This window comes from Sminthopsis crassicaudata, chromosome 4, assembly GCF_048593235.1.
Source record: "Sminthopsis crassicaudata isolate SCR6 chromosome 4, ASM4859323v1, whole genome shotgun sequence".
NCBI lineage: Eukaryota > Metazoa > Chordata > Mammalia > Dasyuromorphia > Dasyuridae > Sminthopsis > Sminthopsis crassicaudata.
The window spans coordinates 470,157,506-470,184,748 of record NC_133620.1 but is presented as its reverse complement, the minus strand read 5'-3'; the positions used below and the strand labels follow the sequence as shown (position 1 = coordinate 470,184,748).

General features: G+C 47.5%; 1 protein-coding gene across 3 annotated transcripts in view; it reads right to left on the bottom strand.

Annotated features, from left to right (window-relative positions):
* Positions 1-27,243, bottom strand: part of INPP5D (inositol polyphosphate-5-phosphatase D) — a 124,365-nt gene that overhangs the window by 7,580 nt on the left and 89,542 nt on the right. For all 3 annotated transcript variants that reach the window (XM_074264282.1, XM_074264280.1, XM_074264281.1), the window contains exons 14-27: positions 26,280-26,476; positions 24,271-24,388; positions 23,724-23,820; positions 23,005-23,143; positions 21,593-21,701; positions 21,399-21,487; positions 19,750-19,831; positions 17,294-17,383; positions 16,333-16,446; positions 14,505-14,587; positions 7,658-7,745; positions 4,078-4,227; positions 2,364-2,460; positions 622-900 (exon numbers count right to left, since the gene is read on the bottom strand). In XM_074264282.1, the coding sequence (XP_074120383.1) occupies positions 622-900; positions 2,364-2,460; positions 4,078-4,227; positions 7,658-7,745; positions 14,505-14,587; positions 16,333-16,446; positions 17,294-17,383; positions 19,750-19,831; positions 21,399-21,487; positions 21,593-21,701; positions 23,005-23,143; positions 23,724-23,820; positions 24,271-24,388; positions 26,280-26,476 (1,732 nt within the window). The remainder of the gene's footprint in view (positions 1-621; positions 901-2,363; positions 2,461-4,077; positions 4,228-7,657; positions 7,746-14,504; positions 14,588-16,332; positions 16,447-17,293; positions 17,384-19,749; positions 19,832-21,398; positions 21,488-21,592; positions 21,702-23,004; positions 23,144-23,723; positions 23,821-24,270; positions 24,389-26,279; positions 26,477-27,243) is intronic.

Below are 27,243 nucleotides of genomic sequence, written 5' to 3'. Positions count from 1 at the left end.
GGCGGGGACCCTGCCCCTGCCCATTTCTGGGTGTATCAACCTGAGGCAGGCTCCCCTTTTTGGAAGCTGTCTTCTTATCTGCAAAAGGGGGAAAATGCACCTGCCCGGCTTATCCCCCCAAGTTTGCCAGGAAGGACAAAGGAAACTTATCTTCTATTCTGCAACTTTGTGAGCTTGAGGTTTTCTTAGCAGAGATGCTGGAGTGGTTTACCATGGCCTTCTCCAACTCATTTGACAGATAAGGAAACCGAGGCAAACAGGGTTAAGTGACTTGCCCAGGATGACATGGCTAGGAAGTGTCTGAGGTGGGATTTGAACTTTTGGGGATCCATCTTCTTGGCTCTATGGCTGGCACTCTACCCACCGTTGTCACCCAGCTGCCCTAATTCTTCCCCCTTCCCCAAGCTCGCTGCCAACTATCCCATGGCTGGAGGTATTCAAGTGGGTGCCAGATGTCTGACTGGCCAGATGTCGTGGAAAGGATCCAAGAAGTCGGCAGGTGGTGACCTCTAAGGTCTGTTCCAAGCCGATCTCCAGGATTCTGGGAAATCCCCTCCCTGCCTTTTTTTCCCCCTTTTTAATCAGGGTCCCAAAAATCTGATCGTGAAAAACAATACTCACAGTTGCTCCTGGGTCCTGAGATTAGGAGCTCGGCTTGCTGGGCAGGGGGAGAACTTTTTGGGAGACAAGGGGGGTTGTGAAGGTGGGGTCGGCGGAGACTCTCCCCAGCTGGAAATTGGGGGGCTGTCTTTGGGAGGCTGATCGAAGCTCCAGATGGTGGACTGCGCCTCAGTTAGAATGGCCGGCTTCCCGTGGGGGGGCACCTGCTGGCCGAAATGTCCCATCCCGAGGTAGTTGGGGTTGGTGATCTCCGTGATGTTAGCCCCGCTGAAATGAGCTCTAGAGGGAAGGGAGGGACACACTCACACACAGGGCCCAGTATCTGTAAGATGCCCCCAGCTGCCTGGACGCCAACCCCCCCCAAACTCCTCCTTCTTCCCATCCCTTTATCCCCTCAAGCCGCAGCCCACACCAGTGGGCAGCAGAACTCCCAGAGGGGGCTTCTGCCTCGGTCTCTCTGAGGACCATTCACCCAATGGATTCTCTCTCCTGCCCCTTCCCCCCCTCCCCCGTCTGGGTTTCTTTTACCAAGCTGCTCACTGGACCATATTCCACTGGATGCAAGCTCAGGAGGAATAAAAGCAAATTTTCATACGAGTCTAAGTAAAACATGATTTGTCCGATCTCAAAATCACGGCAGAGCCTCAGGAGCCACGGAGTCCAACAGCCTCATGGGACAATGACTTGTCCAAGGTCACAGGTAGCAGCCCAAAGCCAGACTCGCGACCTTGAAGTCATTCCCCATGCTGGATCACCTATTTGGCTGCTGCTCCTTGCCATCAGCGACCCCCCAGAAGGGACTTTCTTGCACCTTCCCAGGACTTCCAGCTAACCTGAATGCAGACTTTTTTGTTGGCAAAATAATATTCCAAAGTGGTTTCCAATCAGCCACCTCAGGGAGAAACTGAGGACATTGGCCAGCACTGGCTGGCTGGAAGATCACATGTGTATGTGTGTGTGATTGTGTGTGTGATTGTGTGTATGTGTGATTGTGTGTGTATGTGAGTGTGTCTGAGTGTGTGTGTATGTTGTGTGTTTGTGTGATTGTATGATTGTGTATGTATGTGAGTGTGTGTATGATTGTGTGTGTGTTTGAGTGTGTGTGATTGTGTGTATATGTGACTGTGTGTGTATGTGAGTGTGTCTGAGTGTGTGATTGTATGTGTGTGTTGTGTGTTTGAGTGTGTTGTGTGTATGTGTGATTGTGTATGTGATTGTGTGTGTGTTGTGTGTTTGGGTGTGTCTGAGTGTGTGTGTATGTGTGATTGTATGTGTGATTGTGCGTGTTGTGTGTTTGATTGTGTGGGTGTAAGTGTGTGGTTGTATGTGTGCTTGTGTGTGTGATTGTATGTGTGTTGTGTGTTTGAGTGTGTCTGAGTGTGTATATGTGTGATTGTGTATGTTGTGTGTTTGAGTGTGTATGTATGTGTGGTTGTGTGATTGTGTGTGTGTTGTGTGTTTGAGTGTGTGTCTGTGTGTGTGTATGTGTGGTTGTGTGATTGTGTGTGTGTTGTGTGTTTGAGTGTGTGCCTGAGTGTGTGTGTAATATCTTGGGGAGCTCCCAGGAGCTCTTGGTAAAAGAATCTTGGTAAAAAACTACCCTGCAAGCATTTTGGAGTTTTTTCCCCCCTTACTTGTACTAGTTCTGTCCCTTCCCAAAACTTGTCCTAGGATCATGGTGGCCCTGGGCACTGGGCCTGAGAAGTAATCAATCAGTCAATCGCCAAGCACTTAGGACCTACCTGGGGGGACACTCCCAGTGTTTTGTGGGGTCCTGGCTAGTGAGATTCTTCAGGGACTTCTGCCCAGTTGCTTCATCTCGCTCTGTCTTTACAAAGTCTGGAAGAAAAAGGTTAAAAAAGTTAAGAGACTTTTAGCCACAGGGCCCTTGGCTTTCCTGTGCCCCTGGCACTGACCACGACGGGGCTCTCAGTTTCTGAGCTTTTCCAAAGACATTATCTTGGTAAAGGGTAAAACTGGGCAAGTTACTCTCCATCACTGAGGGGAAGAGGAGACTTTTCTTCCAATGGGACGGCCTCTTAAGAGCTGGGTTAATAGCTCTGAGAAGCCAGGAGCCATAGAGAGCCCATCCTGGCCCATCCCAGCTGCTGCCAACCCAGCCATTGCCCTGTAAGAGGAATCATGCAAGGCGGAGGAAATGTCCAGCAGGAGAATGTGCTCACTGACTTTTCCCGAAGGATTGTGGGATAATCCTCTAACTAGAGAAGCCACTTTGAGGTCCACAGGACAAGTCGTGCTTTGGGGACTTTCTAAATTCATGGGACACAATTCTTATTGTTGGTGGGACTAGCTAATTTTTCTAATTAATTGTTTCTGTCAAGTTTGGGAACATGGAAGGAGATTTAAATCGGCATTTGTCTTGGATCTTTAGCCCCAGGAAGTGGTGTGCCTCCTGTGACCCGGCAGAACTTATCAGTGCTCTGAAAGGTGTCAAGGGGCCCAGAGATTGTTCAATGAAAGATTTCTTGAATAATAACAAATTATTCTCAAATGAATAACAAAGAGAATAATAAAGCTTCTTCCCCTGCATCCTGTCTTTCATTTGCTTCTGCTCAGAATTCTGCTTTGTCTCCCAGCCTCCGAATCATGGGATCACAGGAACATGGAGCTTGAGTTAGGGGCAAATGGCCGAGTGAGCAATGACTCTCCAGCCCCACTCGCTAAATTAATTTTTAAAAAGTAGTTTTTTACATAAATTTTGCTTTTACCACACAGTAATTACTGGAGATACCTGCTATTGCTCTTTCTAAACTATCCTGGTACAGTTGTGCTACTTGGCTCGGTTCTAGCACAGTTGAGGTCAGAGGCCTGGGGTTCAAATTCCAATCCCACCATTTATCACTGTGGGCAAGTCCCAAAGTCCCTGAGCCTCGTTTCCGCATCTGTAAAGTGACTGGCTTAGACTGAGGCTGTTAAGCTCTACATTTGTACTTGTATTTTATTGTTTTTCCTTCCCTATCTTATTCTATTCTATCCTATCCTATTCCTTTCTTTTCTATTCTATTCTGTTTTATTCCTTTCTGTTTTATTTATTCTATTCCTTTCTTTTCTATTCTATTCTGTTTTATTCCTTTCTGTTTTATTTATTCTATTCCTTTCTTTTCTATTCTATTCTGTTTTATTCCTTTCTATTATATTTATTCTATTCCTTTCTTTTCTATTCTATACTTTTATTCCTTTCTTTTCTATTTTATTGTTTTATTCTTTTCTATTCTATTTTCTATTCATTTTTTCTTAATCTATACTGTTTTATTCCTTTCTATTCTATTCTATTTCTTTCTTTTCTATTCCTTTCTTTTCTATTCTGTTTCCCTACGAAGGGGGAGAGCTGTTGGCAGAAACATGTGGGAGCTTTGCTCAGTTTCCCCACACTGGTGCCATTTTTCAGTGGTCGCGGTCCCGATGGGGAAGACATTTCCCTCCCCCCAGCCTTACCATAGAGTCTCTCTCTTTTTTTCCCTTGGGAAGTCTGCAGCTTGATTTCCCCTCGGAAGTGGCCCATCATCTCTCCGTGGTGAGTGAGTGCAGTATAGATGGGAACCAAGGACTCCGTGGCTTCAGACCTCAGAGCAATGCAGCCTTCACCTGCAGGAGAAGACGGGAGACCCATGTGAAGATTCCAGCCATTTCCAGGAAGGCAAAAAATCTTTTGTCATCCATGTTGCTGAAGAGAAAGGCGGAATAAAGTGGGCAGGGGGGGATGATCAGGCTCATGGCTTTGCTCCTTGGGCTTTCTCTGTCACCTTTAGCCAGGGTTAGCTGCAGTCCTGAATGAGAACTGACCTCTATTCCCTCTGGGACACAGGCTCTCCTTGAAAGCCCTTCTCTGGCCCTTCCCTACAGGAAGTGAAAGAGGGAAAGGCTGGGGACTGACTACACGGGCCTCCAGATTCAAGTGTGAAATAGCAATAAATGAGAAAACAACTATCTCCAGAGGTCGCAGTTTTTAAGGGTCTTTGAGAGGAAACTTGGCGAAAATAAGCTAAAGACTGGAAACTGAGAGGGAAGAGATGCCACACACATTTTTCGACAGAAATGAAACGTGACAGCAGAAGGGACGATGGGACAAAAGGGGCATCCTAGAATTTTGGAGTTGGGAGAGAGCTCATGCAGTCCCACCACGAGCCAGCCCACCTGTGCTTGGTGCCCCCCTAGTCACCAGGAGCCTGCCCTCTCTTTTGGGAGCTCAGCATTGGGAAGCCTGCCTTGCTCCTAAACCGTGTCCAGGCAGCTCAGCGGCCTCCAGTTTTCAGAGTCTAATCCTATCCCTCCTTTGGGAATCGGGCTGAGCACTCTTCTCTGCTGCCCCTCCCAGGGCCACCCTCCCTCCAGTCCTGTGGGCAGCCCTGCCTCACTCACAGCTCATTCAGGATCGGGAGGACTTGAGTCCTCCCTGAGTCAGGGTCCTCCCTGAGTCAGGATCCTTGAAACCATAGAGAGGGTCCCTCTTTCTAAGGGCGTTTAGCTCAGAGAGAGAAAGCAGAACGAGGTGTGGGAGGAGGGGATTGAAGACTGTAACAGTGGTTTTATCTGGTACTTCCTGGCTCACCAAAGCACTACCTGTTCTCTCTTCTGGGCTTCAGAACTCCCCAAAGATGGAACTGTGGGTATTATGAGCCGCGTTTCTCGATCAGGGATGTGAGGTTCAGAGAGGCTGAGGGGTGCACCTGGGTCACATGGGCAGCCAGTGGCAAAGCCGGGACTCCGGCCCAGTATTTGTGACTAAGTCCAGCGAGCTCTCCTTTCCACATCCCTGTGGTCCATCACCATGGTTACTGAGTTATTTATGGCTCCCAGCGCTGCAGTAGCACTTGATTTACCAACCTCTCCTCTCACCACAAGCCTCAGAGGCAGTCAGGGCAAGTATTATTATCCTCCTTTTACAGATACAGAAACTGAGGCTCAGAGAGGTGAAGACACAGCAAGGAAGGCTTAGAGCGGAGGCCGAAACCAGGACCCTCAAATCCATGGTTCTAGTCAATGCCTCGCAGTGACATTTTTTATAAGAAGAAATTTTCTATAAGGGCTAGATCGAAGGAGAGAGTCAAGACTTAGATATGGTGACTAGAGTGCTCGATTCTCTTTCCTGCATTAGACTGTAAGCTCCCAGAGGGCAGCTGTGTCCCCAGCCTGGCACAGCGCCTGGCACAAGGCAGGTACTCCACAAATGTTTGCTGGTTAAATGGAATGGGGAGGGTAAGCTACTGAACCGGACAGTGGCAGAATCAACCATTTGGGCAGGGGCCGGGGTGGAGAAACCCTAAGCATCAATAAGAAAGAGAGCCATAGCTAAAGCCCGTTAGGACTTTTCACAAAACCCCTGGAAGCCTTGACAGGTGCGAACGTCATTCCTGACTCTGGCCCATCAGTCTCCCTTTGGGCTGTTTATCATTCCTCACCCCGGCCGCCATCTTCCAACCAGAGCCTCCCTCGGTCATTTGGCCCTGCTCTCTGAGCTCTGGCAAGTAGGGAAGCAGGAAGTGAGTTGGTGGAAAGCAGAGTAATAGAAAGAACACCGGGCTTGAAGCCAGGACCCTCGAGTAGAAGTCTTGGCTCCGGGACCCTTCTATCTGTCATCCTCTGTCCAGCTAGCCCTTGATGCTCTTCTGGACCTTCTCTTCTCCAGCTTGGCCCACCACCTTCTCCGTCTACTCTCTTAGCTAGGACCACCTCTTACATTATTGAGAAAACATTTTATGCTAGGAGATCCCTCTCTCATCTCTCCCCCATTTCTCAAAGCCCCCAAATCTCCATGCTAGGCGGTTCTTCCCTCGTCTCTCCCCCATTTCTCAAAGCCCCCGAATCCAGCTTTCTTTCCCTTCATCCGTCTTTCACGAAGAGCTGTCTTTTCTCCTCACCAAGGCCAGCCTCTCTGCATATATCCTCCACTCTGTCATCCCCACCTTCTTGAGCAGATTTGCCTCCAGATTATCCCTATTCAGTCAGGAAGCTTTCCTCTCTCCCTGGTTCCTTTTCTTCCACTGACAAATACACACAAGTCTCCTCTATCCTTCAATAACCTTCATGTAATCCCCCTCCAACTAACATCCTCTCGCTTTCCTTTCTTTTTCAGCTAATCTCCTAGAACACGCTGTTTATAATCGCTGCCTTTACTTCACTTCTCAATCCTTTGCAATATGGTTTCTGATATAATCCCTCAACTGAAACTGTTCTCTCCAAAATTTACTTTGATCAACAGATCTTTATTTTCTCTCCCTCTCACCTGCTTCCTTGTTGGGAAAAGGAAAAAAGAAAAGAAAAATCCTTGCAACAATTGGGTCGAACAAACCAAATACACCTATAACCAAATCCTTAGGCTGCTCACTGAATTGCACGGCTGGTGCTCTTTTTTCGGCGCCCCAGACATTCATCACCCTCTTCTAGACACTCTTTACTCTTTTCCCTTTTGTGAAACTACAGTTCCTTGGTCTGCTCCTTCTCAATCTATTGCTGGCTCATTATTTGTATCCCACACCTGAGCTATGGGTATGTCTCAAGCATCTGCCTTTTTCTCTTTTGCTTGGTGACCTATCCAAAGTCTATGAATTTAACTTATTATTTCTCTGTTGACTAGCTCCAGATCAATAGATCCATCCATAGCTCTCTCTTGTCCCATATCACCTACTGGACATTTCAAACTGGCTGTACCATAGATGTCTCCAACTCAATAGGTCCAAAAGGGAACTCATCCTCTTTCCCCCCTTCCTTTCCCTTCACTTCACTTTTGTTACCTTGATCCAGTTACTTTTTGGGTCTCAGTTTCCCCGTATCCTATGAAAACACTGGACGAGAGGATCTCTAGGGGATTTCCAACCCTGGATCTGAGAATCGTGTATTTTAAGGAATGGGATGGAGCTGGGAGCCAATGCGGAAGGGCTGACACTGACTCAGGGCAGAGGAAGGAAGACAGCCTCTGGACTGGGAGGACCCCCGGTGTGGGAAGGAGGCCTTTCTCCTCCCCTTCCCCAGCCCCTTCATTCTCCCCTTTCAGATCACCCTTCCTGGGAGCACTCACCATAGGATTCATCGCTGTCTGATGACTTGATGCTGATGAGGATGTGTTGGTCCAACAGGTACTCGGGGTCAGAGATGATGGGGGTCAGCTGGAAGCAAAGACAAGGATGAGCATCGGAGAAAGGAGGCAGGGGGACGGGGCTCTCCAGCACAGAACCTGGAATCCTCAACTCTCAAGGTCCCAGAGAGCCTCAAGGTGCAAGTGGAAGATCAGGAAGGGAATTGACAGTGGGAAGAAGACTGGATTCAGAGGCCAAGGGCCTGGGTTCCAATCCTACCTCTTCTACTTCCAACTGAGATGACCTTAGGAAAATATATAGCCTTTGTGGCCCTCAGTTTCTCTTCTATAGAATGTGGTGAAGGGACTAGAGGGTGTCTACAATCCTGTCCTAAACAATGATCCTACACCTTCAATGGACCTACCTGAGAGACTTTAATAGCCACTGCCCACCCAGCCAGACTATCTTGTGAAAGGGGACTGAGAGGGGGGTGAACTGTAGGTCCCAGAGGGCAGATGGAAGAAAATCTTGCTCCTGAGAGGTGTCCAAAAGGGCCCTGTGCTGCCTCAGAATCCCCCGGGGGCTGGGTTCTAAGAATGGGCTGAAGGACCACTTGTGGAAAACTCTTATTCAGGCAAAGAAGGGCCAGACTAGATGGATTCTGAGGTCCCTACCAATTTTATGACATGGGTGTGGTGGTAAATGTTTAACAACTCTCTCTCCAGAAAAAAAAAAAAAATAAAAGTGTACAGATACACATTTTAAAGTTAATCTGAATTATTAGCATCGATAATCAATAATCAATAAAACACTAAACCAAGACCTGATTTAAAGTGTTTGCTGATTTCTAAAATATAAATGCTTAACTGAAAATTTAACAACTGGCTTTTCAGCAGTTTTGAGTTGGCTCCAACCACCCCAGGTGTAGGAACTCTTCATTCTCAATGATTGTCAGTGTCCCTCAGGCCAAAATTGTAGATAGTTGAGGGGTTTCTTAGGGAATAGTTCATCTTAAACCTATATTCATAACTGTTGAAATGGGTTGAATTGATTTGTATGGGAATTTATCATTATAATAGAGTAATAACTTTACACGTGGAGGGGACTTCTGGAGGTTATTGGGCCCAGTGCTGGCCCTGTAGTTTCTCTCTTCCACTCTCCCCACTGTGCCCTCTGGACTGCCAGTTCTATTGTTAACAAGCCATTCTCCCCATCAGCTCCATGGCTTTCCTCGAAGACACTACCTGGTACTTGTTTGGCATTTACTTACATATATAAATGTTGTTTTCCCCAAAAGAATGGATGCTCCCTGAGAGGAGGAAATATTTCTTTTTTATCTTTGTACCCAGGGCTCTCAGCACAGCACCTGGCCCATGGCAGGCACTTAATAAAAAAACTTTTGTACGTCTTCACATGTATAATTGTTAGCACATTGTTTGCCTTCTCAAAGATTGAGTGACGGGGTGGAAGGGAGGAGAGAATTTGGAACTAAAATTTAAAAATAAATAAAGATTCTGAGGCAGCTAGATGGCACAGTGGTGGAACACTGGCCCTGAATTCAAATCCAGTCTCACGAACTTACTAGCTGTGTGACCCTGGGCAAGTCACAACCCTATTGCCTCAAAAAAATCTAAAAATAAAGATTCAAAATAAATAATTGAAAAAAATGGCTGATGAGTCCAATTAAACAGAAAACAGGCTCAGAGAAGGAAGGTGATTTCTTATGAGTGATGGGGACTCCCTTATTCCCCATTCTCCCCCACAGCTGGCTGTTCGGGACCTTGGGGTCAGAATGACTGTTTTACATCCAACTTCTTAAGACTGGCTAGTAAATCTAGTATCTGGTAGCTCCCCCCAGTTTTTCTGCTTTAGAAAATCTCCCACGTCTTTGCTATCTCCCCCCATAATGGTTCCCCTCTGATGCCTCGTGGCAGAGGCGGGGAGATCTTAGGTTCTCCCCGTTAACTCTGTAGACCACAAGCTTTGGCCAGCCCCACCATTTGGGAAAAGGCTTCTGGCGTGGGCCTCTTGGTTAATGTGTGTTTGAGACCCACCTGCAGAGACACTTGACAGAGCTGACCACCAAGAATTGTATTTTTTCCAGTCCAATTCGTAAAGGTCATTTCCCCAGGCGTGGTGGCAGAGTTTGTGATCAATGTGGGTGGAGAAGTGACCACATCACCAAGGTGATGGCCTTTGATGCGTTTACTATGAATATATTCGGGGCTGAGCCCCATCATTCCTATACAAAGCTCTGCTCAGTGGTCTGGTGCTTTGTTGGAGGCTGACTTTTTTGTAGTCATTTCAAATGATGGGTACCCTAGTAACCAGAAGAAGGATCCCGAGGGATTTTCAGTAAGCATGTTCAAAAGCCAGCTCCTGGGTCCATCACTGGCCTGAGTGTGTAGGAGGTACCTTGAGGGGAAGAGTCTGGGGAGAGGTTTCCTCCTCTGCCACCGTAAGGCTGAGAGGTTTACATTGTACCTCGGGGAAAATTCGGGGTTTCTGAAAGTTTGCCTGGAATCAATCATCAATTATTTTTTATTAAATGTCCAAGAATCCAAAAGTTGGAAGCCCTCCGGTGCTTATTGTCTCTCAAGAGCTGTAACTAAAAGCTTTTTTACCTTGGGAAAACCAGTTAGGTGTGTATAGGGACAGGTGGAGACTGATACACCTGAGAGGAAGAGGGGGCAGATGAAATGTCCCCAAATAGGGGACAAACCTGCTCTAAAAATGGTTGGGGAGGGAAAGGAAGAAGGCCTGGAAGAAGGGTTTCATGATATGAGACTCTGGAACTGTAGGGGCTGGTGGTTTCCTGGAAGAAAAAGACCCTCAAATCAGCACCATGACCAGTGTCATGAGCTAGAAGGGCAGCTAGGTGGCGCCCTAGGGGATCAAATACTTCCTGAGTTCAAATCGAGCCTCAGCAGTCTGATTCTGGGGGAGTCCCTTAAGCCTGTTTGCTTCAGCTTTCTCATCTGTAAAATGAGCTGGAGAAGGAAATGGCGAACCACCTCCTTATCTGTAAAGGGCTAGAACTGAGCAATGCACTTGGATAATGAAGCACGTGAGACTAATTGCCAATTGGACAGTTCCCTATTAACTTGTTTGAAGGTTGACCCTCCCCAGCCGTTCTGTGCTGACTTGATTGGTGGGACAAAGAGGGGGAAGTGACGTGTGTGGGAGGAGGAGGAAGAGGAATTGAGACTCAGAAGCTGACTCAATCTCTCCTGGCATTTGAGGGAGGAAGGTGTGTGTGAGGTTGCTGGGCCTAACCCCCTGACCTTGACCTTAAAAGATCAAGAATAAAGACGTTTAGTGATCCTGACTCTGGCTGATTTCTGGGAAGACAGAGTTCCAGCACTTATCATTGTCAAGAAAAGTCCAAATGGGATCCCTGAGAATTGGAAACAACTGAACAACAAGAAGTTGCGGTTTTGCTGAAAGAGACATCATTTTGTCCATCAGTTATCTGCGTTTCCAGGTGCCATCTTGGCTGGCAAAGCTGGAAAGCAGTGAAGGTCTTCCAACTGATATTTCTGTTCCCTTTCACCCCTTCAGAGTAGAATCTCCTTGAGGACAGGGGCTGTTCTATTGATTATCTTATATCTTCAGAATCTAGCACTGCGCCTGGCCCAGAACCGTGTTTAATAAATCCTTGCTCATTAACTGATGGTGGGGTAAGCTGTGGAAGGGATTCTTGGTCAGGTAAGGGTTCTCCTGGAATCCCTCTGAGGGCCCTTCCAACTCAGAGATTCTGGGATTGAGACACATTGGCTGGATTTCAGTTTGTATTCAATTTTCCAGGGACCCGCCCAATCAAGAAACAAGCTTCTAAAAGTCAGTCCATCTCATCTGGACCGGGGGCTGAGACTTGAAATTCAGATTTCCTTGCCTTTTCCCCACATGTGTTTTAAGTTAATTCACACACCGGGTCAAACTGGGTAAGCCTCTTTTCTTTTGGAGAGAAGATGACCATAGCTAAAAGGACTTGTCGTTGTCCTCTGCCAGGGCTGGGAGTGATGGCCCAAAGATTCTCTTTGAAGTTCTGTCTGCTTAGTTCTCAGGCTCAGGAGAGGCTGAGTGTCTCCTCTTAAACTTATCCACCTGTCAACATTGGCACAAGGGCCTAAAGCAGCTCCGTCTCTCTCCTGATAAAATAATCTAAAGCTGACTGATACTCAAAGTCTGCTAATGTCCTTGCAGGCCAGGATTGGGGGCCTCAAGACATTAGCAATTGCTTTGAAATAAGGACTGATTTTGTTCTGTAACAGTTAAGTCTAAATGTTTTCCATCCACTGCCCACCCCAAAACTCCTTCATTTCATTCTTAAAAACATCAAATTTTCCTCTTCCTTGCAACTCACAAACATGACTCAAGCCAACTTCTGTCCCCCTCATTCCTTTGCGAATCAGCAAGGTCTAGTGTTTGGTTCAAGCGTCCCCTCTTTTGTGAGCTAGTTTTGTGGTTGACACATCCCCTTCTCTCCCTGGGTCTCAGTATTCTCATCTATAAAATGAGTCATTGCATAAAATGTGATTAAAATTCCCTTCTGGTTCGTGGATTTTGAGATCAAAGGGACCATCCGGTCCAATCTCCATATTTTACAAAGGAGGAAACAGAGGCTGAGAGGAAAGGGGTGACTTGACTGCGACACAATGCTTTAAGTGGAAAAGGAGGAATTCAAGGTCTCCCCAGGGCTTTTTGTTGCTGTTCAATTCTTTTAGTCAAGTCCAACTTTTTGTGATCCCATTTAGAAGCGGTGGAGTTTGCCATTTCCTTCCCCAGCCCATTTTACAGATGAGGAACCCGAGGCAAACTGGGTGAAGGGACTTGCTCAGCATCACAGCTACTAAGTACTTGAGGCCAGATTTGAGCTCAGGGAGAGGAATCTTGCTGATTTCAAGCCCAGAGCTCTCCTCACTATGGTGCTAACTACCTGTGCTTAGGTGATCCGTGACTTTCATCTGCACAAGATTGTGACAATGGTGGCTGAGTGGACAGCAGGTTTGACATTTTGGGGGCATTTTAAAAAGATATGAATGTGTAAAGAATGTTCTTGTTAGAAAGCAGAGACAATTCCCAGAATTCACTTGGTTTGTGAGTTGCACTATGCTTCCAGATGTGGGGCCAGAGTATAGAGATTCAGCAAACATTAGCTACGTACCTGCTCTGTACAACCTTCTCTCTCCCTCCTTCTTTTTCTCCCTCTCTTCCCTTCCTTCCTCTGACTCTTTGTCTCTCTTTCCCTCTCTCTCATTCCCCCATCTCCCCCCGCTTTGTCCTTCTCTTTGTCTCTGAGGGTGGGTGTGTAGGTGGATAGATTTAGAGATGAGTAGGATGAAGCAGTCCCTTCCCTCCCAGAGTTTAAAGCAGAGGGAAAGCAGGCATACAAAACAAGGACATTTCTTCAAAGCCCATCTGAAATGAAACCTCCCCTTTCAGAGACTTTTCATCATTTTCCAAGATGGAGGCAACCTCTCCCTCATCTGCTTTCTCAACACCTTGCACAAGTAACCAGATGCACAACAGCACCTGTTGTATATGCATCATAATTCAATTTGTATCCTAATTACCCATCCCTCCTGCCAGCATCAGAGGCCCTTGAGGACAGGATGATGTTCTCCTTATACCTGAGTGTCCCTGGGAGTCCACGGTCCCAGGATAATTCAATTCAACCAAAGAAACTTTTGCCAAGTGCCTTTTATGTACCAGGTACTGTGCTAGGTGCTAGAGACAAAATCCGAGGACTTAATGCAACGAACTACAAGTAGCAGACTCTTAATAACTGTTTGTCAAAGTGAAGATGAGTGAAGGAACAACTTGCTAATAACAAGTAGAGCTGTCCAAGGTAGACGGCTGTCTTGTTAGGCAGAAAATGAATTCCTTGTCCCTTGGAAGTACCCAAGTAGATGATGGACAACTATTTGCACACGCTGGAAAAGGGATTACTAGGTGATGTGGGTCAGACTAGAAGACCCTTGTCGGCCCTTCTAACTTGAGGATTCTAGAATTTCTTTGATCTGTTAGGATATTTTGTTTCATGGCTAGAGGCAGGTAGGTGCAAGAGCACTATAGTTAAAACACCGGACTTGGAGTCAAGAAGAATTGCGTTCAAATTCAGCTTCAGACATTTATGAGTTACTGAGCAAGTCGGTCTCTACTTGCCTCAGTTTGCCTCAGCTGAAAAATTAAATAATATATGGAATGGAATAATTAAAAAAACCCAGGATTGTTGCGAGTATCATATGAGATATTTGTAAAATGCTTATAATGTGGCATATGGGAGCCAGATTATTATTATTATTATTATTACTGTCATGGAAAATTTATGCACAGGTGGCCAAGGCCTCATCACAGGTGGTGATGAGACTCTATACTTTGCCAAGCTGTTCTCATGAAATAGAAACCATGTGTGGCTGAGACTGAACTCAAAACATTTTTATCATGGTAGCACTTTCCAGAGTTTGTGCTCCATTGACACAGCCTGGGAGCACCCAGGAGTGCCCTAGGCTGCAATGAGGCATCGGAGCAGAACTTTGGGGAAGTTCGCTTCCTCTCAGTGTCCAAACAAAGCAAAGAAGGGCCCTCGCCCACTGAGTGAGCTCATGGGAAATCACCTAGGATAACCAGGGGCAGATGGGCTGCGATCTGCGTTTCAGAGGGAATGCCCTTATCAATAAGATACATATGTTTTAGTGTATCAGGATACTATCCCTGCAGTGAGTCATGAGCTAAAGGTATAAATAAGGGCATGACCTCCAAATGGTCGATGTCTAACTCCATTGCTCATCCCATCCCATTTAATAATGAGACTTCCCTCCTCCCTGACCGTCTTTCTCCAGTCACCTTGGGGAGATCGTCGATAAACTTCACCACCAGCTCCCCTTCCGCTCCTTCTTCATTCTCTCCCTCCTGACTCTTCACAAAACCTGGGAGAATGTCAGAGAAGAGGACAGTGGGTTCCTTCTGCAGGCCGGGCCAGAACCTGGCACCGTGTCTGAACATACCGAGGCACATTTTCCCCGTCTTCCCTGGAGGAGGGCAGCCACTGCACACCTGAAGCCGACAGACTCAGGCCGCTCAGGCACCACCTTCCTGGCCCTGTGTGGATGCAGATTGAGCTTGGAGCTCTTCAACAACCATCTGACTATTTTTAGGAAACTGAGCCTTCCTCCTCCCCGCCCCCCATCTCTCACCAAAACTGGCACTGAGGGAATCAGCACATCCACGGACAAGATCTGAGGAACATGACAGCCAGCGCTTCCCACAGCCACTCAATATAGCACCCTTTGGAAATTCTAATTTAAGCCTCCTAATATGCCGTTTCCATAGTAATCTATGCAAATGTCTATATACTTTATTAAAGTGTGCCCGCGCCTGCACATGGACGCGCCACCACCTTGTTTTTAGAACTCTCTCTGACACGGCTGTGGGCTCGGGGGCCACGGGCTCAGAGCAGGGAGATGACACTGGAGGGGATGGTCCTTTAGCCCAGGCTGAAGCCCAAGGGGAGCAAGGAGGGATCCCAAGAGGGGAGATTCTGGGACACGCTCCCTCCATATGGGCACAGATATGCAGACACCCTCATTCACTCACATCCCCTTTGGGAAGAGTCTTAGCTTAGCACCTCTGAGCACTGTCTCTCCTGGGGGAGGCTTTTGTCTCTATTCCTCCCCCTGCAACTAACAGAACTGGAAGCCACCCAGCCCTATTCGCCTGTGAAATAGCTTCAGATGGGGAGAGCTAGAGATGCCCCCACCAAAAGGTGTTTCCCCAACACAGAGTTTTCTTTCAAACATTAAAACCTAAAGGGAGATGGGGATACTCAGAGGTACATCTGCAGCTTAAGATTAATTCATACTCGTAACGTATTCCCTCACCCCTGGAAAAGGGAGAGAAAAAGGATTATTTTTCTTCATTCATCCAGGAAAAGAGAGGTTGATTGGGTCCCCCTCCCCCAGTACTGTGGCCTCCATAATCCACGTGGAACTGGATGCCGGCCTCTCCTCTAGTACTTTAAGGTGGGGGTTCGAAGTTTTTGGGGATGTTCTCAGCAGAGTGCTGCTACCTCCTCAGAATAATTTTTAAATGCATAAAATAAAATATATCAGGTTATGAAAGAAACCAGTCATATGGTTATCCAATATCTTCAGATCCCCATGAAGGTTAAGAATCCCTACCTTAGGGGCGGCTAGATGGTGCAGTGAATAGAGTATCAGCCCTGAGTCAGAAGGACCTGAGTTCAAATCTCCTAGTTGTGTGACCCTGGGCTAGTCACTTAACCCCAATTGCCTCAGCAAAAAAAAAAAAAAAAAAAAGAATCCCTACCTTAAGGAGATATAGGCCCTGCCTTGAGAAATAATGAAATTAATTCACTCTTGGGATGAGGGGGCCTGAAAAGACTATGTCGTGAATAGCTGGCTCCTCCTCCTCTGCAAAGAACAAGCCCCTTCAATGGGAGGACACTGAAGGTCAACTTCTCACCCTAACCTCTGATCCTAGCGACCACAGGGATTTAAAATTGGAGAAAGGCACCCCCGAGTTCAGCAGAAGGAAGCTGTTAGCCTCTATCTCTGAGGCAACTGCTCTCCCCGACCCCTACTTCTCTGGTTGCCATATCAGATAGAGTGATATTCATGTGCCCAAGTCTGCAGGGAAGTTGCCATGTCCTTACTTTCCAGGCAGCTGGAATGAAACTCCAGGTAGAATTTTGTCTGTGACTTTGTCTTCAGGGTGGCGTAGCACTTCAGGAACTCAATTTGACCTTGGGAGTCCACGTTTCCAGGACCTAGAATCAGGGAGAATTCAATTCAACCAAAGCAGCTTTTGTCCGGTGCCTTTTATGTACCAGGTTCTGTGTTGGGTGCTAGAGCTACAAAGACAAAACCAAAATAACATCTGCCCTCACGGAACTTCATCCTCCTTGGGAAGGCCATCATGGGCTCATGAAGAAGTTAGTGTAACCTCTAGGCCATGGTCTATTGACTTATTTTCATTATTTATCCAGAGCTAAATTTCTCTAAGCCCCAGTTTCCTGTTCTTTATGAGGAGGAGGTCGGACTGAATGATCTCTAGCATCCTATCTGGTCCTACATCTATGATTCTATGACTCAAGGACCTGTAACTCACAAAGCCCCTGCAATATTAGTTATTAGCGAGTCGTTCACATGAGCCAATGTGGGAAGAACGTGGGAGTCAGCTTATCCAGGTGGAACCAGGAGTTCCAGTGTCCGGCCCAAACACTGCCCTCTATGGAATGGCCAGCTCAGAAGGGCTGGGGCTTCATTAAAAGCAATTGAAATACTATCTAAAGCAATTGATTTGTGTGGGAGGAGACCTGGAAGCACAGGAGACTTTGGGCTAAGCCCAGTTCTAACTCGGGTTAATGGCTAATCAGGCTAATGGCACACTGATTCTGCACCTCTTCGTGTTTTGGTTTCCTTATTTGTTAAATGAAGATTCAAATACTCCTTGCCCATATTTATAGGAGGGAAAACATTTTTCCCAAACTTTTTTTTTGTTTTTTGTTTTTCATTTTTACCGATCTTAAAGTTCTAGAGAAACAGAATTTATCATTATTCCCCTCAAATTCATTTGACTTTGTGCTAAAGAAAAAAATGTATGCAGTCACTGACTGTTCTTGGAGACAAACTGTGAGGTGACCCCTGCTTCAAATGTGGCAAAGACGGGACTGTGATCACTTGTCATGATGTCACTGGTGGTACCTGAAAAGGGAAAAAGAGAAAAAAGGAGATTCATGTGAGTGTGGCAGGGGTGTGTGTGTTCAGGACCAGGGATAGCACATTAGTGGTCCAAGTCTCTTGTTAATTGACTTTCCATACTATTCCCAGGGTACCTAATCTTTGGGGCAGAATGAAACTAGTCAAATGGCAGTCTTCTCAGCAAATACGAATAGGTGGGCATCCCAGGATCTTCCTCAAAGCTCACAGGATCTTAAACAAAAAGCCCACGTGGACTACATGCTCTAGCCTTGCTCCTCAGTCTTCCAACCTGGAAGGTTGAAGGTGATTCTTACCATTTAATAAACAGAAGAAATGGGAGACTGAGAGGCTTATCATCATTGCCCAGAACCATGGGGGAAAGCTAGAGATCTATCCTAGGTGAATCTGACGTCTCTCTGGACACTTCTCTCCCCCACCAATCCACCAATCCTTCTTCTGGGTCTCCAAGACCAGTTCAGAAATGAAATAGATGCTCCGTGGAAATCACAGAGAGGACCAAGTCCCGTGGGTCTGAACTTGCCTTGGGGGTAATGCTGGGTTCTCCCAGCATAAAACTGGATCAAGGGGGCTATCAGCCTGGATGTTCTGGAATGGATCCATTTGGGAAAACTATAGCTATGGTACACTGAATTTCAGTAGAGACAAGATCTCTCCAGGTATCCTTACACACAAGATGGAAAGATGTGGGCTAGCAATAATGTAGTTAAGTGGGTTCAAAACCGGTTACGGGAACACACCCAAAGAACAACGATGAATGGATTGCTAAAAATCTGGAGGAAGGTGTATTGAGGAGTAATTAGAGATCTGTCCTTGGCTAGGTTCTGATATTTTCTTTGCCCGAGATAGAATATGAGTCTCCCCAGAAGATGATTGTGTATATTCAAACCCACACTAATTATATAGAATATATCATTTGGCTCCAGGTAGTAAAAAGTTGAATCATGTGACCACTTCATAGAATTCATTATTTGTACAATAGGGACCCTAGCTATAATTAATGAATGGTTGTTGACTGAAAAGATAAAGGTGTGTCTTGTGTTTATCAAAAGGCAGATGACCCGAAGCTTCCAGGAATCACTAACATGGATGACAATTGATTTTTGCAAGATCCTAATAGGCTAAAATAATGAGCTGAACCAAAAAGGAAATCATTCAAGATTAATTGCAAAGTGATATGTTTATCTAATCAGGAAACTCGTGGCCCATGATACTTTATGTATGCACGCGGACATACTTCCCAAGTCAGATCCTCAGATATGGTGGAAGTGATTCTCAATGATATTAATATTAAAAATTTCAAGAATTTCTCATTAAATCTTGAGTATACTTGCCAGATATAGAATTTCAATCTAAAATAAAGGTTTTTTTTCCTTCAAAACAAAGATTCAGAAAGAGAAATATATTTTCCTTTACTGTTTTTAAACCTTAGGGCCAATATATATTTTAAATGCTTTTAGATACTTCATATATATATATATATATGCATATATATATTTTATGCATCTATAGCTTTTATGATAAGATGTATATTTCCACATTCACCTGATGGGAATCAATTACATCTTAATTCACATTAGAATTTCATTGATGTGGAGAACTTCCAATGTGGAAACTTCCTCAACCATTGCAGAATAGTGATTCATTCTCTCCTAGCCGTTCAGGGCTGAGAGATTGGATAACCACCAGGATGGCTCAGAGAGGGATGTAAATTGATCAATCTAGGAGTCACTATGCTACACTTTAAGATGATAAATTTGCTTTTCTTTATAAAGAAAAAAACAACTCAACTTTTATAGCCTTTTCATGGAGCCATTGAACAAGAGAGAGAGAGAGAGCTTTCTTCCCCTTCTCCTTTCTCTATGCACTTTGGATTGGAACTCATGACTCTTTACCATAGGAAAGTCCCATGGAAGAACTCCCTCAATGATCTCAGCTCAGTACCTACTCTAACATGTAATAGTCTTAGCAAGCTACTGCCTTTATCCCAAACTAAGGAAGTTTTAGCTCATTAACTTTCTCGAAGAAAGGTGACACAGTGGATAGTGCCGAGTCTAGATCGAGGAAGATGACTTCAAATCCAGCTTCAGAGACTTACTAGTGTGCACCCTTAGGGATGTCATTTAGCCTGCCTGCCTCAGTTTCCTCATCTGTAAAATTGTGATAACAATAATAGTTACCTTCCAGAACTGTTGTGAGCATCAAATGAAACAACAGTAGCTATTATTATGTTACTCTGTTGCCTGATTTGACATGGGTAGCCTGAGGCCCTTAGAGATATTATTAATAATTTTTGGCAATGGACCGACCTTAGAGCTCACTGATGTTGGCTCCACCCTGGGTCTACTCACCATAGGACTGACACACTACGTGCACAAGGGGATAGGATTTCCAGAGCACACGATCACACCAAGATGGTAAATTGTATTTCATCTGTCAAGAAGGTAGAGAAGAGACATTCTTTAAAGAATCCCTTTCTGGGGTGGCCAGGTAGCTCCGTGGCTGAACTGGAGTCAGGAGAGAATCTGAGTTCAAATCCAGCTTCAGACACAACACCTACTCAGACTAAACTCAGTTGCCAAGAAAGAAGAAAAGAAAGAAGAAAGAAAGGGAGAGAGAGAGAAAGAAAGAAAGAAAGAAAGAAAGAAAGAAAGAAAGAAAGAAAGAAAGAAAGAAAGAAAGGAAGGAAGGAAGGAAGGAAGGAAGGAAGGAAGGAAGGAAGGAAGGAAGGAAGGAAGGAAGGAAGGAAGGAAGGAAGGAAGGAAGGAAGGAAGGAAGGAAGGAAGGAAGGAAGGAAGGAAGGAAGGAAGGAAGGAAGGAAGGAAGAAAGAAAAAAAAAAGAAAGAAACAGAAAGAAAAAGAAAGGAATGAAGAAAGAAAGAAAAAGAAAGAAAGGAAAGATGAAAAAAGAAAAAGAAAGGAAGGAGGGAAGGGAGAAAGGAAGAGAAGAAAAGGAAAGGAAAAAAGAATCCTTTCCTCACTTTTCATTAGAAAAGAGAGAACATTAATGTAGTCAGTATAAAGCATTGTTATTGGTTTATACTGGGCCTGGCATCAGGAAGACATATTCATGGGTTAAATGTGCCCTCAGACACTTACTAGCTGCATGACCATGGACAAGTCATTTAATTCTGCTTGCCTCAGTTTTCTCATCTGTAAAATAAGCAGGAGAAGGAAGGGGCAAAGCCATACAATGTCTGCCAAGAAACCCCCAAAAGGGTGTCATGAAGAATCGGCATGACCCAATGACAGCTGGGCTTCTCATCCAAGGGGCCCCCAGCGATTCACGAGCATCTGATTGATTTCTTGTGGGGCCACAGGACGGGAAAACTGGGCTGATGACCTCAGGCTCTATCTAAACCACTTCCCCTTGCCTCATTTTGCAGACAAAGAAAGTGTGCACCCAAGACTGCAAGTGAACCCTCTTTCCACTGCCCCATGACATCCACTGCCCTTCCCATCATGAGTTTCTCTAGAAAGTCTTTTTATCTCTCCAATCCAGAGCACTGGCTCTTGGAGGCATAAGACCAGAGTTCAAATCCTAACTCTATATGACCTTTTAATCACTTCATTATCTTGGGCCTCAGTTTCCCTCTCTGTAAAACAAGGATTCTTCCAACTCATTGAATATATTTCTGGATCATTGTCATTGGATTTCCGTGGACTTCTAAGATTCCTTAAGGGTTTGGGTTTGATGGCCTCCGAAGGTCCCTCCCAGCCCTAGGTCTGTGACTGTGAGGAGGCTGAACTCTTCCCTTTCTTAGGGAACATTGGGATGCAGGGTGTGAATCTGGACTGGGGGACCTTTTTATTGGGCTCAGACAAAGTAAATGACTTCTCCAAGGTAATGCACTTCGAGAATGAACTGGAAAAGACCTGAGATCAGCCCCTACTCAGCCTTCGACCAATGGGGAAGCAAAGGCCTGGAAGGCAAAGCATGCCGTTTGAACCCAAATGTTTTTGGCTGTTCCTGGATAATAGTGATGAAAGGGGGACCTACCCCAGTAGCTTTCTGCTTAGTGTAGGCGTACTTTTCTCGGTTGTTCCTTTCAAAGCGGTAAGTGGGAGCGAAGGTGATCTCTTCCTCCTCTGAAAGGGAGGAGGCCTGGTTAGAGTCGGGGTCCCCCTGCCCCTCTCCGTGGCCGGTCTCCCATCCCCACGCCTCCCCCCGGCCTGTGAAATGTCACCTCTTACCAAAATGTAGGAAGACCTTCTGTTCTTTGCGCTCCATGAGGAGCTGGTCGTGAAGCAGCAGCTCCGGGAACTGTTGCTGCTTGATCTTCTGGATGATGTTCTCTGCTTCCTGAGGGAGGGGGGGATGAGGATACTGCATCATGGGGGGCTGGTGGCCTGGCTGGGCCATCCCTGACTGGGCCATCCCTGAGAGGGGCTTCCTTGAGTGGGCCATCCCTGAGTGGGGCATCCTTGGCTGTGGCATCCTCATGTGGGCATCCCTGGGTCCACAGCCCTGGGAGGCAAACTGAGGCCTGCAGCCAGGGTTCAGTGTTGGGGGAAGAGCTGGGTTCTCATTCTTATTCATCCCTGGAGGTCTGGTTGTTATACTAGGCATACACTGTCGGCCTCCCAAATCTCGTGGGCCTCCTCCTGGAGACAGCTTGGAGAAGAGCCTAGAAACATGGCCCAAAGTCTGGGAGGCCCCAAAGACTCCCCTTGTCTTTCCCTGTATTCCCAGAGTACTTGGCACCTAGAAGGCACTTAATAGAGGTTTGTTGACTGACTGATTGACCTGCCTTTGAGTCCTGCCTCAGACACGTACTAGCTAAGACTGGCAAGTCTCAGGCCCTTGGTTTGGAGATTGCCTCCCAAACCATTGAGGCCATTCTCATTTTTGTTTTGCCTCTTCCTGATCCCATTTGGGTCTTTCTTGGCAAGGATACTGGAGTGGTTGGCCATTTGACAGAAACTGAGGCAGACAAGGACTTGGCCAGCGTTTGAAGCTGGGTTTGAGTTCAGGAAGATGAGTTTTTCTGGGTCCGGTGGGCCTGGCTCTGGGCACCAGAATGTCTCCAAGCTGAGGAGCAGGAGAAGTGACCTCTCTAAGGTCCCCCAGGCAGTGGGGAGAATGAGAGCATTTGGAGAGCCCTGTGCTGATGGCCTTCCCCAAACCAGGAAGCTGGAGGGTCGATCCGGCTCTCCCCCTCCCATGGCTGTGGTTCTCGGGACCTCAAGGCATTAAGGGAACGGGGAGGGGGGCAACAGAGGGGGCAGCCTGGACTCTTGAGACTTGCCTCGGACCCTCACTGGAGCAGGAGCCTAGCATAGCCTTTATTTGCTTCATTTTTAAAATGGAGCTGTACCAGCTTTGGGGAGGACAAATGAGAGGACAGCTTTGTCTACCTCAAAGGGCCACAGAAATGGCAGCATCCTGATGGCTCCCGGACGGGAACCCGGGCACCGTGGGAGCCCCAGACAGAACATCCCAGCGGGCAGCTTTCTCTTGTTCACGCCTCCTCTCAGGGCTCTGGGGGTGCACATGGACACTAAGGCTGGCTGCCCCTGCCCCACTGGGGGCCCTGAGGAAGGTGGGGTGCTGGCTAACTGGGAAGGGAATGGCTCCCGGTCAGGGTGGGGGGAGGCTTCCTCACCGAGGGAGGCAGCTCCAGTCTGTAGTTCAGGTCTCCCAGCCAGAAGAGGTGAGTGAAGCGGTGAGTGATGTTGAAGGGGCTCAGCTTCTTGTCCCCCAGGGCCAGGAAGCGCAGGATGCTCATGTAGTTCTGATTCCGCCTGAGGGGGGAAAGAGCAATTTGGGGCAGCCCCCCGAGCATTCTGGGCCCTCCCAGGCAGAGGGAGGGCCCTCCTTCTGTCCCACTCCTGACACTGACCAGCTGTGTGGCCCTGGGCAAACCACTTAAGCCTATCTGCCTCAGTTTCCTTATCTGTAAAATGGGCATAATGTATTGCTCTGAGTCTCAAATGAGATGCTGTCTGTGATCTTGCTCTCTCTCTAGGCAAAGACCTTTGGAGGCCTCTTTTAGGCATTAACTGGGTCACTAATGTCAAGAGCAATTCCTTCCTTTCTCCAGGTCATCCACATCTGTTCTTAAAGACCATCATCAGGGGCGCATCTGGGTGGCTCAGTGGGTAGAGCACCAACCTGAAGTCAGGAGGACCTGAGTTCAGATCTGGCCTCAGACACTTAATACTTTCTAGCTGTGTGACCCTGGGCAAGTCACTTAACCCCAATTGCCTCAGGGGGAAAAATAGCCCAAGCTCGAGCTCCCCATGATGACACCCCTGGGACATCTGACTCAGCAGCTGCTGACCAGGGAGGACTGTGGACACCGGAAAGTGAGGCGTGTTTTACCTAAGTTTCTTTTCACTTCCTGACGTTAAGTGGCTGTTGACAAACCCCAAAGAGGTTCCGTTGAACATGAATGACACACCCACGGCTCCTTTATTACCTGGGGATGGAGAAGGAGCAGAACATGGTTAGCGAGGTGCAGATAACGGAGACATAACAGAGAAAACAGGCGCAGGGCAGCCAGGGAGGTGAAGGAGGAGGAAGGTTAAAAGGGAGGCAGAGAAGGGGGACCCGCCTTCTTCTGGGGGTGGGGCCATGGCAGAAGGTGGGGGATAGTGGCTGTGATTCCCCGGGAAGATTCAAGGCCTCAGATTGGACAGGCCGTCCCTCTGAGAAGAGGTCTGAGCATGGCCCAGAGGATCCTAAAGGAGTCACGGACACCAGGACAGTGACAGAAGCAAGTTTCTGTCCTGACTTAACTGCACTTCTCCACAATCCCTGATGATTCCCGCAGGAATCCGAGGGGATTCTCAAGCGAGGAGGGAAACCCCCATCCATGTGCCACTGGAGCGGCGGCCACGGGCAGAAAACGTTTCCTGCTCGTTCTTACCCAGAGCGTTGGCGATCCCGGTCTTCACGTTGTTGGTGCAGATGTGGCTGATCCTGTTCTCGTGTTCCGACTTGGCCAGCACCACGATGCGGATGTTCCACAGGGTGTGGATGGCTATCTGGCAGGGGAGACAGACAGGGCTTTGTACGGCTGGGACGTCCTGGAAGGGGGAGCTAAGGCAGCCCCACGTCACTGCCTGGGCCCACCGGGAAGCACCTGACTAAGAATCACGGGCAGGCGCACTGGTTGGCAAGCTGCCCCGGGGGCACCAGTGGGTGCAAGAGGCAAGAACACAGATGGATCTTGGGGCGCATCAGGGATTTCAGGAGGGGCCAGCCCAGCGGCCGTCCCCCCGGCCAGAGCACATCGGGGGCAATGTGGTCTGCTCTGGGCACCACGGTTTAAGAAGGCACTGATAAATACAACAAGGGTGGGGAAGGGATCACAGACCATGAAGTGGAGCTGGAAGGAACCTTAGTGGCCAACTCTCTCATTTAACAGATGAGGAAACTGAGGCACAGAGGCCCTAAGTGCCTTGCCCGGGGTCACACAGCTAAAAAAACCATCTGAGGAGACTTGAACTACATTCAGTGTCCTATCCATCATACCACACTGCCGCCCACACCACGTACTCCATGGGACCCTTTCACGGAATGGGCTGTTTAGTCTGGAGAAGCATGGTTCAGAGGGGATCAGCAGAGGGTATATAGGGGGTTGCTGCACAGCAGGAGCCGCAGAAATGGATCACTGGAGGCCTGACATTTCCTCACAAGGAGCGCTGCCTCAAGGGCCACGGACTGCCCCGACGTGCATAATGTAAAACATTTCTATCTGTACCCCTGGAGCTTAGCACAGTGCCTGCACACAGAAAGTGCTTAATAAATGCTTCATTCCCTCAAAAGCTCCAACTCCACCTAAAGGTCAAAAACAGTTTATTTCCACCATAGCTATAAGTGTGTGAGTGGATCCTATGTCACGTACCCGCTACAAAGTTTTGCCCAACTGTCTGACCTGGGGGTTCACTGGTAGGGAACTCCCGGAGGGGAAATTCCTTCTATCAATGCAGCCAGGACCCGGCCCCCCGAAGTTAAGTGGACAGAGAGCCGGGCCTGAAGTTAAGGGGATCTCTTCAAATCTGGCCTCGGACACTGACTAGCTGGGTGATCCTGGCCGAGCCACTTCACCCTTTTTGCCTCAGTTTCCTCATCTGTAAAATGAACTGGAGAAGCCAATGGCAAGCCACTCTGGGGTCACAGAGACTGACCGACTGAAACACTCAGTGACAAAATCATTATTCATTAACACCCCCCCTCCCAAGGTTTTTCTTCTGCAAACTAAACACGTCTTGTGTTTTCATACAGTCTGGGCCCATTGGCCCTCACTGCCCTAACCTTGCGATCTGCAGTTTTCCTCCTCAGCTGACTAATCCCCCTGGCTCTCAAGAAAATAGCCCAATCTCCTCATCACAGACGTTCTGAACTTTGGCTCCATGAATTCGTTTTTTTGAAAAATAATTTGTCATTTTGTACTTTTATACTAATTTGTCATTTTGTACTTTTATACTTGCTTCTTTTGGATCCCTATGTGCTTTATTTTCCATATTCAAAACCATGATTCTGAGAAGGCAACACAGGTTTTTCCAGAATGACTCGGAAAATGTTAAAACTCCCCCCTCAAGAAGCCGGGCTTTGGGACTTTTCTGCCCTGTCCACGCCCACATCCTCTCTGCCCAGTTCCGAGCTTAGAGACTTGACGTGTTTCTCTGATCTTAGAAATGGATCGATTTCTTTCGTTTTAGACATTCGTATAGGGTGTAGTGGATAGAGCACCAGCCCTGAAGTTGGGAGGACCTGAGTTCAAATTTTACCTCAGACACTTAACACTTCCTGACTGTGTGACCCTGGGCAAGTCACTCAACCCCAACTGCCTCGGTGGGGAAAAAAAAAATCCCGACATCCCCCTAGTTCCCTAGTGGTGGACCACCCGGGGCAACTGCTGAGCCTCCTTACTGTCTTAAAACTGATATCCGTGATTTCCTGCAGGGAATGCTTCAGGATCTCCAGCCACTCTTTATCCCCCAGGGGGTCCTCCTGGGTGCCGATCACATAGATGTCGTGGGGAATATAATCCGCTGAGTCATCGCGGGTCTTTCCCTGCCCCTTGGAGAGGAACCAGGACGTGATCTTCTTGGGAGGAGCAGCATCACCTGCAAAAGGAAGAGCCCAGGTGACAATGAGGGAGGGATGGAGGGGCCCATAAGGGGGAGAAGGGGAGCTCCTGGGCAAAAGGCAAGGGGAGCAGAAGAGTCGGAGGAACAAGGAGCCGCTTCTCCTGTGGGACCATGAATTTCCCTGGAGGAAATGTGAGTCGACTTCTCGTTCACCCAAAGCAAATCATTTCCCAGGGGCCCTAGGGAAAAAAGCAGAAAACTCCCCAAATCTCAGAGCCAAAGGGAACCAAATCCCCTCATCTATGGCTAGTGGACAAGCCCTTCCATGGCAAGCGGCCATCCGGTGTTTGCCCGAGGACCTCCAGCCCAGGGACCTCACTGCCCTCGGAGACCTCATCACAGCTCGAATAGGGGGGAAGTGTTTCCTTGTCTGATTCCGTCCTCCCAAGCAGAACAAAGATGTCTCTTCCACGGGCCGCCATTCAAATACCTGCCGGGAATGGCTTTGTTCTCCCTCTAACCCGGAGCGGCCGCTCCAATAATAAGCTACATTTGTGCGGATCATTAAAGCTCCTATAGGGCTTTTCATCCAGGATCTCATTTGATGCTTAATTACACCACAGAGACACACATGGGTCACAGCCACTGGCTCCTTGCTAGAGAGGAGTAGATTAAGACTGAGGGGGCCGGAACAAGTCATGATGATCATTAAGGGCCTTCTATCTGCCAGCCACCCGCTAAGCCGTGGGGATAGCAAAAGAAGCAAAAGCCATGCTTGTCGTTAAGGGCCTCCTAGTCTAACA